General features: G+C 41.3%; 1 protein-coding gene across 1 annotated transcript in view; it reads left to right on the top strand.

The window, feature by feature from the left end:
* Window positions 1-826: 826 nt before the first annotated feature.
* The window catches only part of Eif5b (eukaryotic translation initiation factor 5B), a 55,736-nt gene continuing 42,731 nt past the window's right edge, over window positions 827-13,831 (top strand). The window contains exon 1 of the mRNA XM_034521441.1: window positions 827-1,201. Coding sequence (XP_034377332.1) covers window positions 1,167-1,201 — 35 coding nt within the window. The 5' untranslated portion in view covers window positions 827-1,166. The remainder of the gene's footprint in view (window positions 1,202-13,831) is intronic.

Genomic DNA, 13,831 nt, shown 5'->3' with positions numbered 1-13,831 from the left:
GAATCGCCTATCCTCGGCCACCCGGAACTACTGGCTTCCGAGCCTACGCTTCACGTGGGCTAATGGCCGGAGGGATGGGCGCTAGGGACGCTGGGAATTGTAGTTTTTCGTGCACTGGCTGCGCGTCCGGGCTCTTAAAGCTATGAGGAAAAGAGCCTGATTTTGTGCCTGAGTGACAGAGGAGCTTCATGTCCTTTGTGTAGCTTACAGTGCATTATAAATTTGTACACAACTCACACTAGTAACACAGCCCCGAAACATATGAAAAAAAATTTCACCACTCCAGGATCTTCCCTCCTGACTTTTTTTGTTTGTTTAGTTTTTAAGTTTGTTTGTTTAGTTTTTGTTTTTCGAGACAGGGTTTTTCTGTGTAGCCCTGGCTGTCCTGGAACTCACTTTGTAGACCAGGCTGGCCTCGAACTCAGAAATCCGCCTGCCTCTGCCTCCCAAGTGCTGGGATTAAAGGCGTGCGCCACCACCGCCCGGTCCCTCCTGACTTTTTTAAACACATAATTTTTTTAGAACTTGCTCATATGAAGATTCATATTAGGGGATCGGTCGCTGTGCCCTTATGTCTTTTTCCTTTAATAAATGTACACAGTTGACAATTCATGAGTGTTTCTGAGGGGGATCTCATTTTTTTTTTTTTTTTTTGTCCTGCCACCACCAGAAAGCTCCTTGTGGTCTTGTAATGGACTTCGGCAGCTGAGGCCTCGTAGGTACGAGAGAATTTTCAGTCCCTCTTCTGCGTCGAATGCCAGTCCCGGGAAGGGTGCTGACGTGAAAAATGGACTGCCTCATTGTCGTCCTCGTGGTTCTAGAACCCGGGAGCTGCGGGATGTCGGTGCGCGGCGCTCACTTGCGGCTAGGGGGCGCTCGGGTTCCCACCTGGCCGGCGGGTCAACTGGAGACGCTCTAGCGGAAGCGCCGCTCTCGATGAGCCGCGCCCTGCGTCCCCACGCCGAGGCGGCGGGGCGATGCGCTTGCGTACTGAGGGCTCACACCATATGTGCCCTGTCCCAGTGCGCGGGTCTGTGGAGAGCCGGGTGCGAGAGGCGGCGGCGCGAGGGGGACCGAGCCGAGCGGGCATTGGAGTCAGCTGGGAGAGAGTGGGTCTGTGAGACACCGAACCGAGGGGCCGGGGCCACTAGCGCCGCTGACAAGCGATGGGGAAGAAACAGAAAAACAAGAGTGAAGACAGGTAGGCGGCGGGGCTCCGGCCGGGGGTCCTCCGGGAGTCGCGCGGGGCCCTGGGTGGGCGAGCCTCGACGGGGCGCGTCCCGCGGCTGGGGCTCGGGCTGTGGTCCGAGGCGTGGGGCTGGGAGACTCAGAGGTCGTTTGGGGGTCCGGGCGTTGTGGGGCCGGGCTCGGGCGCTGCTAAGCCGGGCCTACGACCCAGGTGAGTGCGAGCCGGGCCCTGCGAGCTCGGGTGGGGCGGCCCGGGAGCGGCTCCCTCGCTACCCCTGGCCCTGGGAACGCCTCCCGGAGCCGCTCAGGAACTTCGGAGTTGCTCCGGGTTGCGCAGGTAGCCCAGCGGCTCCCTCCTCGTGTATGCCAAGTTGGAAACACTTCTGAGGTTATTTAAAGTGCCGGTTGCTCAGACTCCTGCTTTCTGGCTTTTCATCTTCCGGCCTGTCTCTTTCGCCCGTGTCTGGGCTTCCTACTACTTCCCTTAAGAAAGGACGAGGGAAAGAAACCAGTGGGGTCGCTGCTTTTTAACCTTTCAGAACGCTTTTTCAGGGGGAGGGAGTGTGTGTTTATGAGTTACTTAGGCGGAGATTTGGGGAGCATGCCTGTGTCACGTTCGATGAAGTTCTTTTACCCTTTTCAGTTGAGTTGACTTCCTGGGAGTCTGCAACCATCTGTTCCTTTTCATCTTTAAGCAGTAGCCATTCAACTTTATTTAAAACACCACAGGTAACCGCAAACAAAACCAAGCCCTGTGGCACTTCATCACAGTGGCTCACACTGTGATGTTTTTGAAGTTAAAGCTATTAAGTGTATATTGGAATGCTAAGTTTGTGGACTTTGCAGTTGGCTATCTGGCTAGTAGATTAAAAGACTAGCCTTGTATTTTGGTTTTAGGTCTGTTGGAGAATGTAAACTGGTGTGGGCAATAGATTCTGGGTTTCCTGTGGCAAAGTTAGAGTTTATGAGGAACAGGGTTTATTACAGATTTAGGTGTGAGCAGAGAAGGATCTGTAGAGCAGGAAGCTGAGCTCTAGAATGGGGGTAAGGCTCCTCAAAGAGTGGCCTGAAAGTTACTGTTAATCAAATCAGGAGACTAGAAAGAACCTTTGATAGGACATTGGCATACATAAGTTACTGGACTTTTTTTTTTTTTTTTTCTGAGAAAAATTTTGAATTCTATCTGTTTTTCTGTTTGTCTGTCTATCTCTTTATCATCTCTGTATTGTCGGGCTCTGTATTAAACCAATGTTGCCTCTGCCGGTCTGCAAATCACGTGGCCAGTCCTAAATTACCCACTTGTTGGATACTCTAAACCAAATCTAAGAGGCCTTTCATGTGTAAAAACGTCAGGTGTATTTGAAAGATAAACGTTGGGCTGGGGCTCTGTAGAAATGTAACAGAATACGACCACAGTTGGGTCAGTACTAAGGAACAGGAACTAGTTTCTTACCTCTCTAGCTAGTTTCTGTTTTCCCCATAGCCTTTTTAGAGTTGTTAAAACAGTATCTTACATCGCTTAGTCTGGCCTGCTACTCTTTGTGGCCAAGGGGGCTACCTTGAACCTCTTGATTCTCCTCCTTCACCTTTTAAACTCAGGAATTACAAGAATGGATTACTAGGAGGCTTCCTTAGGTTTTTAAAGATATTTTTTTCCAGTTTTTTTGTTTGGTCCATGATTATACCGTTTGAATTTAAAAATCTGTATTTTTGCTATTCAGTTTCCAGTTTTTACTTACCTTCTAGGCTTTTTTTTTTTTTTTGGTTTTTTGAGACAGGGTTTCTCTGTGTAGTCCTAGCTGTCCTGGAACTCACTCTGTAGACCAGGCTGGCCTTGAACTCAGAAATCCGCCTGCCTCTGCCTCTCAAGTGCTGGGATTAAAGGCGTGCGCCACCACCGCCCGGCTCCTTCTAGGCTTTTTAATGATGGAGAAAAGCCATTGAGAGGAGAGAATAATTTTTATAGTTTTAGTAAAGATCAGTTTATAAAAGATTTCCCCAGGTTCAAATGGTTTCCAAGAGTGGAGCTGGATCTCTTCTCTCTTTAGGAAATCTGCGCTGCACTTTGGCACATTTTGATAGCAGTGTACCAGTGTGAGGTTTATGTTGCAGGTCTACTGCTTTACCAGTCCTTTGCTTAGGTGCCTTTCCCCAGCCTGTTAGGGTTGGGGAAGCAAACTCACAAAGCTGTGTATTTAATGATACTCTTATCTTAAAAGATATTTTGAAAAAAAAATTTAATGGACAGAAATGAAGACTAGGAAGAAAGTTCAAAAAGACAATGTCTCATTTGGGGAGTGTTCCTTCGAGGGATCCTAGTTGAGACATTTTCTGTCATCACACCTCAGGCTTCCAGGCTGTCAAGCCAGGATGTTTCCCTCAGCTCAGGTAGAAGTGGGTGAGAAGTGAGCAGCTGCTTGGTAGATAAGGAGAAGGAGGCAGAGACACTTTAACTCTTGCAAAGAAGGTAAATTACTTGATTGTTCTTGTCCATGGCCTTATGCTTAATCCTTATTTTAACTTTTTAGCCATTCAGTATTGGGTTTCAATTAATTTTATTTATCTGATTTTTACGTGAATGGTATATATGTTTTATATCAGTAGCTGAGATATTTAGATTGTTTTATCTGTATTTTAGAATTCTGGAATTCTGTTTGGGCTTGTATAATTCTGAGAAGGAGCTTTCCCATGAAATGTATAACAAGGTTCTTTGATTCTTTTTTATTGACTGAGGAATGTGAGACAGAAGATAGGATTCCATATTCATGGATGAGTGGGATGATGAAGAAGTGTTGCTGTTTATCCTATAACTTTCCTTGTCCAGTGCATGTCAATAGTGTATGGGACAGTACATGCTGAAGTGATAGCCTGTTATTTGTGGCCTTTACAGTAGATGTCACTCACTGGTAATATGCAGGGGGACAAGGATCCAGATTATTTGTCTTTTTTACTATTAGTTCTTCATTTTCTTTTGTCCCCAAATCTATTTAAAGGTAATAATAACTAAGTATTGTAAATCTTTCAGTTTAGATGGATCTTTTCTGTTCCTTAATGGAATCAAACAAGCTCTTCTTAAGCCTCCTAGATACAATGCCCTCCCAAACACAGAAGGAAAGCAAAAAAATTTTTTTCTCTCATTTATCTGGAAATTGTCTATCATGGAAGTCAGGGTGTTATTCAGCAAATAGGTGTTTGGGAGTCCATGTGTTAAAAAGCCATTCATTGCTTTGAACTACTGATGTTGCTCTGTAATTACAGACTCCTCCCTGTGGGTGTTCATACAAAGTGTCTAACCTTAGAAGATGCTTTAGTGCCAAGCATTCATCCAGTCAGGTACAATCAAGTTAACAGATGTCTGTGATAGAAAGGGTGATTTGTGGGGCTGACTCAGTGATTAAGAAGAGCATAGTGTTCTGGCAGACAGCCTGAGTTTGGTTCCTAGCACCCATGACGGGTGGCTTACCACTGCCTTTAACTCCAGCTCCTGTGGATCAGATCCTCGTCCCATCTCCTGGGACACTGCACTTCACTCCTGGTGAAGATCTGTGATTGTGGGGCATTATTAGTACAAAGCCTCCCCTAAAAGAAACTGAGAAAATTCTGCGCTTGATCTCATTTAATGTTTTATAGTTGAATGAAAGAGTGCCCAAAAGAATATATAAGGTTGCTTTCTTCATACAGTTTAAGATACATTGAAACAGCTGGGCGATGGTGACACACACCTTCAATCTTAATACTTGTGGGCCAGAGGCAGGCAAATCTGAGTTCAAGGCCAACCTGGTCTATGGAGCTATTTCTAGGACAGTGAGGACTACACAGAGAAACCTTGTCTCTAAATAAATAAATAAATATATATATATACACACACACACATATGTGTGTGTGTATCTGTGTGTTTATATATACACAGACGTCTGCGTATATATATAATATATATATAATATATATATATACACATATGAAACATAAGTGGATTTAGTATTTAGCTTTGTGTTACATCCCCCTTTGTGCGTATTCTGATATTTTAAATTTTGAAATCTGATATCTTTCTGTCCCCTAACTTTAAAGAAGACAACCTGTAGCTCCCATGATCGGATTCAGCAATTTATTCTCAATTGCATGTATTTGAACTGTTTTTTAATCATTAGATGGCAATAAAAAGGAAAACATGCATAGTCTAATAATTCTCTTGGTTTTACTTTTGAAATTTTATTTATGGGGGCATGAGTGAGAATGTGCACTTTTGAGGCCAGAAGAGTGCATTGGATCTGCTGAAGTTCGAGTTATAGATGCTTGTGAGCTGCCTGACATTGATGCTAAAAGTTGAACTCTGGTTCTCTGCAAGAGCATCAAGTTCTCTCTTAAACCGTGAGCCACCTTGCCAGCCTCTCAAGTATTTAATGACATGCAAATCACCTAACTTGTGCCTTGCAACAGATAAGTTCTATTAAGAGATTATAGTAAAAATGTCTGGCATGGTGGTTTATGCCTTTAATCCTAGCATTCCAGAGACAGAGGCAGGTTGATCTCTGAGTTAGAGGCCCTTTTAGTTTATGTAGTAGATTCCAGGTCAGTAAGAACTACATAGTGAGACCCTGTCTAAAAAAGGAGAATAGTAACTGAAAATAATAAAAAAAGGATTATAGTAAAAAAAATTAACTGGATTTTATTAAACAGTATTTACTGAAATTATTATCTGCACTATTTTTGCCTTAGTTACCACAGTACTTTGTATACTTTTCATAATTAACACACTTAATGCAGAACCTGTGCTGTAACTAGTTTGTGGGTCTGGGAGGAAGAAAAAAGTGGCTATAAGAACTGTATCATCTCTTATTGTCCTTTTTTGATGCTGGGGTTTGAACCTAGGACCTGACCATGCTAGGTAAGTAACCTATGCCCTTAGCTCCATTTTCTTGATAATACCACTTATAACACAAACATTTCATGTATTTGTTTGTCTTTTATGGATGTAGTAGAGTATAATTTTGTGTGTGTGTGTGCGTGTGTGCACGTGTGTGAGCATTTGTGCGTATGCTGAATCAGTGTGACAATTATGAGATCAACTGATCTACTTGGTCTTGGTTGGTAGAATTTGATTGATACCTAATATTACTATTGTCTTAGTTACTTTTCTATTGCTGTGAAGAAAAGAAAGCATTTAATTGGGGGCTTGCTTAGAGTTTTAGAGGATTAGTTTCTGACTATCATGGTGGGGACCATGGTGGCATGTTGGAGTAGTAGCTGAACATGTTAAGAGCCACAGAGGGAGGAAAGAAAAGACGGAGAAACACACACACACAAAGAGATAGCCAGATGAGAGAAACAGAGACACACAAATAGACTGACAAGCTGGGTCTGGCTTTAAAGTCTTCTAACAAGGCCACACCTCCAAATCCTTCCCAAAACTGTTCTACCGACTAGGAACCAAGCTTTGAAATACGTGGGCCTATGGAGGCCATTCTCACTCAGATTACCACACTGATGAACACATCTTTTACTTTTAACTTTCATTTAATTAATTTAAATCTGTCATTTGGTAAATAAAGTTGGATTAAATAATTTGGACATTGTGTCTCTTTTGTTACTGTTTGTTTTGAGATAGGATCTTGGTATATAAAGCTAGTCAAATACTAGCTGTGTAGCTCAAGCTTGACTAATTTGCAGGAGTCCTCCTGCCTCAGCCTATCAGATATTGGGATTAAAGATCTGTATCACCACATCTAGCTTATAACATGTAACTTTAGAGTTTAGAGTCACTTAATGTTGGTTGTGGTAGATGATATGAAGTCGTGAGTTCTTATACATTTTGACCAGCAGTGTACTTACTGTATATGCAGCTGTGGTCCTTGAAGATTGCAATGGAATAGAAAAGTTCTTTTATCTCAAGGACTCTTAGGTGGTACCAGTGCTGTGCTTGTACACATCACTGCTGTGAGATACAGTGCTGCCAGTCATACAGAAGTAGAGCATTTCAGTATATAATACATGATAAGGGCCTCCTCTGCATCTATGGATTCCGTCCAGCAGTGTGCATTCTTTTGGTTATTGCACATAATGTTGCTATGAGCACTTGCTTATAGATGCTTGTCCGAACACCTATTTTTAGGTTGAATATATATCTAGGCATGAACCTGATAGGTTATAATAATTCTCCAAATCTCCAATTGTTTTCTAAACCCCTGCACAACATCAGCAATATATGAGCTCCAGTCTCTTAATATCCTTGTCAACACCCTTGTTTCCTTCCTCCTTCCTTCTCTTTCTCTCTCTCTCTCTTAAGTAGCCAGCTTAGTGGCTGTGTGTAGTGGTGGCAGTGGTGTTTGGTTGGGTGATTGTGTTTTTATTTGAGACAAGGTGTATATAGCCCAGGATGCCTTGGGCCTGCAGGTACTCTTGCCTCGGCTTCCTGAATGCTGGGATTACACACTCAGGGTCCACTGTCATTCTGTAGTTTATGTTCTGTCTGCCATTTTAGATCTTTGGACACAAGTCTCTGGGAGTGTTTTGCCCAGTTCTCACTAGGCTGTCTTTTTATTGTCAAGTTGTAAACAATAGAATTGGGATAATATAGTTAGATGTGTGATTTGTAGATAATCTCTTTTATTCTGTAGGCCCACTTTAACACAGGCAATAGACTCGTTTTCACAGATTGAAGTTTGATCAAGTTTTGTTTGTTTTTGCTTTGTTGTACGTTTGAGGTTGTAACTAAGAATGTATTTTGGAGACCAAAGTCATTGAGAGTTACACCCATGGTTTTGTTCATTTGAGTTGTATTGCTCTAGTTTTTCCACTTAGTTCCATTTTTAGTTAATTTTTGTGGCTAGTGTTTTGCAGGTGTTTGTTATATTCTTTTGTATATTCTTTTTGCAGGCTGAGGAGGGATAGATGTAGGTCACCTGACTCTTGACCATAGGAACAGCTTAGGCTTTCCAGGTCAGTCTGCTGCACCAGGCATCGAGGTACCCTTTTCTTGAAGCCTTCACCTTTATTTAGCTCCCTCAGTTTCTTTTCTTTTTTTCCTTCTGGTTTTTCAAGACAGGGTTTCTGTGTGTAGCCCTAGGTGTCCTGGTACTCACTTTTAGACAAGGCTGAACTTAACAGAGATTCAAATACTAGAATTAAAAGATATGTGCTGCCACCACCTGGCCCTAAATTTTTCCCTCTCCCTCTCTATCTCCCCTCCCTCTCCCTCCTTCCCTTTCCCTATCTCTCCTTCCTTCCTTTCTCCCTCTTCACTTCCTTCACCCACTTCTTCCATGTAAAGGTCAGACTTGGTGCCTGTTGCCTCTTCTCCATACTTTGCCCTAAAACTGAGAAAATGAGTGGAAGCAGGGGAGCATATTTTATTATGGCAGATAAGTATATGTGCATAGTAACTGGGAGCTTCTGTTAAGCATGAGACACTCATTTCTGCTTTCAGACTTGCATTTTGAAATGCAACTAGTAATTAAATTTTGCCATCATGAGAGTGTACTAGATTGGAAAAACAGGAGCATGCTGTGTTCCTATCTCTCTTGATTGCTAAAGGATGATAATAATGCTTAAGGTTTTCAGTTGCTATAAAATCACCAGTAATTTTGTACACAACTACTGCCAGGCCTGCATAATTATGGTTTGATAAGTTATTTGTTCAGAAACATCCTCTCTAAAAATAATTATCTGAATCAAACTTTATACTTTTTTGTCCTATTCCAGTTTTTATTTATTTATTTGTTTATGTTTTCTTGAGATGGGGATTCTCTGTGTAACACTTCTGGCTGTCCTGGAACTCATGTTATAGACCAGGCTGGCCTCAGACTCACAGAAATCTGCCTGCCTCTGTCTCTCAAGTCCTGGGATTAAAGGTATGTGCCATAACCAGTGATGTGGCAGTATACAGAGTAAATTAGGTGGTGGTAATTCTCTACCAGTAAACACCAGATTCATTGCAGTGAACTACAGAGACACTGAGTTTACTTTTAAGAGAGCACTTAACAAGCAGGTGGGTAGTTATTTCATGACATAAGATTATTATTTTTCTTCTTCTTATTATTATATTATTATTTTTTATTTTTATTTTTTATATTTATTAATATTTTTCTTCTTTTTTTCTGACGAAGTCTTACTATGTTACCTAGGCCAGAACATCATCTAGGGATCAAGTGTTTTTCTGCCTCAGCCTTCTGAGTATCTGGGGCTACAGGTGTGTTTCATCATATCCAACCTCCAAGTGCTGATCAGGTACTAACAGACACATGGACTGTACGGGCACCCACACACATGTGGCACACACTCACAGATAAACATATGCACAAGTAAAAATTGTAATAATAAAATTAATAAATATTAGTTTGTATTTGTAGAGGGAATAAGGATACTTTGTGTTTGTTGCACTGTGCGTTTTAATGGTGATGGAGTTTCTGGTTTTTATGAAGGTGTTACTTCACCATAAGGACATTGTTAAGTTGGGAGGAAAGGAGGGCTGATTTTGTGTGTGTTGTGTACTTATGTAGCTCTTAGTTTACTGAGGGGCTATAGTACTAGAGATAGATCTATTGATAGCATAGTTGGGAATAAGACCTGTTGGGATTGGTAGCAAAGCAGTGGGAGCAGTGAGTTCTGGGCTTTTTGTTCAAGTCTTAGGTATGGTTGGAGAACACAATTAAGGAGAAGCCATAGAAGCAAGATGTTAGCAGGGAGGAGCAGATGTTCCAGTTGTCTTTCCATATTGGAGCTGCTGAGTTAACAGGAGTAAAGAGTAGGCTTTCTCTTCCTGCCTTTTCTTTTTTGGATGTTGCTGAAAGTGTTCAAGGAGAGAGAAACAGAGAGCAAAGTAGAGTAAAAAGAGGCAGCGAGTGACAGGCTTTAGTCTGGCCTTCCCTTTCCTTGGGACTTTGGGATTTTAAACAATGGTGGGTAGATGGAGTGTTTGGATTTTGTTTCCTACTATCAACATGCTTGGCATTTCCTTAGGTTAGGAATAGAAAGAAATCTAGGAATGTCCCAATTATTATTGTGTTACTGTAAGACAAGACTTTTCCTGGGGAGGCACATGTCTACTCACCTCAAATATAGAGCTCATGAAAGACCACCAAGTCCAAATTGGTGAAACAATGAATTGTATTGGGCTTACTTACAGGAGCCAACCTCAGCATGGGTAACAGCTCATAAAAGGGGGGAACCTGGAGCATACTGCACAGCCTGCAGACAACTTAATGGGTTAGAGTATTTTTTCCAGGTGACTCAGTTGGACTAAACTTCCAGGCAGCTTGGCTGGTTTCTGCTTCTTCCAGGCATCTGGTTTGGTCTCACAGTCACCTTTGCAGTTTAGCTAATTTGTCAGTGACTCTAGACCCTTCTTTATTGCTTACTGATCCTGGGGATGAGTGTGGGGAGTCTAGCTTGTGAGTCTGGTCAGTTTCAGGGACTTCCTGAAGCTATTTGAGTTATTTACTTTGCTTAAGAAGCTTCCTTAAATGATGGAATGCTTTAATCTCAGAGGAAATTGGTATACAACATCTGTCCTAACAAATCATCTCAAACTTAAGGGTTTAATAACAATTACAATTTTTTGTAGTCCTGGGCATTAACTATGCTTAGATTGGTTTTCTGGCTGTCTTTTTCTGTGATTACAGCCATGGTGGCTGTAATTGAGTCATCCTTAAGCTTACTTTATGAAAAATTTAACCACTCCTGGTGGTTGGTAATAGCTCTTCTTTGGAACCTCCTCTGGACTTGCCATTGGAATCTGAACTTGACCTCTTGGTATGACTTCAGCATTCTCATTAGCTTGGCAGAGAGCAAAGAGACAGAAAGGAGAAACTGTGGCTTTAAGGCATTGGCCTGGAAACTCGTAACATTACTTCTGTCATGTTCTATTGATCAGCAGTCACTAAACTTTTACCTCAGAGTATGGCTCAGTTACTCTTCTATTGCTGTGAAGAGATAGTATAACTAAGGCAGCTTTTATAAAGAAAGCATACTTGTGGGCTTGCTTATAGTTCAGAGGGTTAATCCATTATTATGGTGGGAGGCAGACAGATACAGTGCTGGAGCAGTAGCTGGGAGATTCATATCTTGGCCCATAGGCAACAGGGCAGGGGAGGGACAGACAGACACAGATAAAGACACACAGATAGACAGACAGACACACACACAGAGAAACACATTAGGCTGAACATGGGCTTTTGAAACCTGAAAGCCAGTTCACAGTGGCACACCTCTTTCAACAAGGCCACATCTTGTCCAGCAGGGCCACATCTAATCTTTACCAAACAGTTTGTCTAATTGGGGCCTGTGCATTCAAACACTTGAGCGTATGGGGGTCATTCTTGTTGTTTACCTTGGTCTTGAACTCATGATCTTTTTCCTTGAACTCATGATTGTTCCAAGTGCTAGGATAACAGATGTATACCACTGTGCCTAGCCTTTGAACCAGGTTTTAAAATGTCTACAATGGATAGAGCAGCAGAAGAGAAGAGGGGCTGTCATGAGATGCTTAGAAATCTTAGGGGTTTGAGTTAATTTAAGAATAATTTGTAAAGAAATTAAATCTCTTGTTTCTTGTTTAACTTCACATACAGTAGACAATTTGTCAGTATAAAATGCATGTCATTAAATGAATCTCCCAAGTTTGGAATTGACAAGAGACATATTTGAAATTAATTTTGCTTTTACTACTTTGCATTAAATATTATTTGTAAATGTCTTTAAAAAGCTTTATACTGGACTAGGTGCATGCCTTTAATTCCAGCATTCAGGAGGCAAAGGCAGGCAGTCTCTGAGACTTCCAGGCCAGCCAGAGACCTTGTTTCCTTAAAAGGGAAAATTTTATACTGGTCTCTAATGTATATGTATCTTAATATATTGTATATTATTGTTGCTAGTATTATTTTTGATTATTGGTAATAACTCCTGTGGAGGTCTACAATGAAAAGGAGCTCGTGGGGCAAGGAGAAATACCAAATACCAATGCTGAGTGCATACTTAAACACATTGTTAAGAAATATGTCTTGGGGCTGGAGAGATGGCTCAGCCATTAAGAGCACTGGCTACTTTTCCAGAAGTCACAGGTTCAATTTTCCATCACCCACCTGACAGCTCATACTCATCTGTAACTTCAGTTCCAGGGTCTCTGACATCCTTACACAGCCATACATTAAGGCAATGGACATAAAATAAAAATAAATAATATATTTAAAATAAAAAAGTCTCAAAAAGTTTTCCAAAATAACATGATTTTAACTACACATTACATTGTTAATGTAAAAAATTAGGTATTGTCATAAGTTAAGAAATGGATACATGATTTTTAGGCTTATGTAACTTTAGTTTTAGCTGTTTTAAATTAAATATGTTCTCTAACTTGATTCTTTATGGTTTTTATAATCTGGAAATTGAAATTGAGCACGCAAATTTTTTGAGGTGTAAGTAACATAAAGTTTGTAAATTTCAAGTGTACATCAGTGGGTTAAGGTTATGTCCTGTGAGTAAGTAGACCATTTGTTTAGGACCTTTGGTGCGTGATCCTTCTCCCTATAGAAGGCTTTGTCTGGGAGTCACTGTGGTTGTGTTCTTCACCTCCTGCCTAGTTCTAGGAATCAGACCTGGAGCCTCACACATGCTGGCAAGTGAGCTTATCATGGCGCCACACCCTTTGCCTAGTGTTGTCACATTTTACTTTTCTAGAGATAGGGATAAGTTGAGGGACACTTGTAGGCTGTGTTTCTTGAACTTTTATTTAGTCTAGTGACTGAGAGTCCTCTGTGCTAACATGTGTCACCCTTTAATCGTGTAATACTCTGTTGGATGGTTCTTGGCTGTTTTTAAACTATCTTACAGGTGTGTTTGGGTTGTTTATAGCTTTTCATGATATAAAATTGCTGTAAACATTTGAGTACATGTCTTTGTGCAGACACATTATTTCTCTGGTGAATGCTTAGGAGTAAGCTTGCTGGGTTATATGGTAAGAGGTAAGGGAGGGCTTGGGAGGGCTGAGGGGTATAAGATGGTGAGGGGAAGGAGGAGGGTAGGTGGGAGAGGGAAAGGTTGCTTGCTTGCATTTAGCTTTAAGAGGCCTTCAAACTATCTCTTCCCAATTTTACTATGCCACTTCTGCTTTACCTATGGGGGCAGGTAAGTGTCAGCTGCTCCTGTCCTCTCAGTGCTTGCTTTCCTGGTCCTTATTTTCTTAGTTACTCTAGAAGATGGGCAGTGGCGATGCTTCAATGTAGCTTATATTCTATTGTTCTGTAGTCCTCTGTAAAACACTGACCATCTTGTCCTGTGTTTATTGGGCATTTTTTGCATCTTAAAGGCTTGTAGGAAGCTTAGGTATTATAGGACAATCCTTCGTGTATTTATATTGCAAATATTTCTTTAGACTTTCATTTTGTTAATAGTGTTAATTTATTGTCTAAAGAATTAATCTTTTGTTTGGGGGATTGTTACAGAATCATGTGCACTTGTAAGAAATGATAGAAATCAGTGTCTGTCCTAGTTTGTTATGATAATTGTAAAGCTGTGTTGCAATGGCACGACTCACATGTTGGTACTGATTAAAGGCACTGGTCATAGTCATGTGCTTGGTTTCATTTACACTCTTGTGTATGCTTACTGTGGTCTGTAGATTTGTGTATCCATTACCACAGTTAAGATACAG

The sequence above is a fragment of the Arvicanthis niloticus genome, chromosome 17, assembly GCF_011762505.2.
Source record: "Arvicanthis niloticus isolate mArvNil1 chromosome 17, mArvNil1.pat.X, whole genome shotgun sequence".
NCBI classification, from domain to species: Eukaryota; Metazoa; Chordata; class Mammalia; order Rodentia; family Muridae; genus Arvicanthis; species Arvicanthis niloticus.
This window is presented reverse-complemented; position numbering and strand designations above follow the sequence as displayed.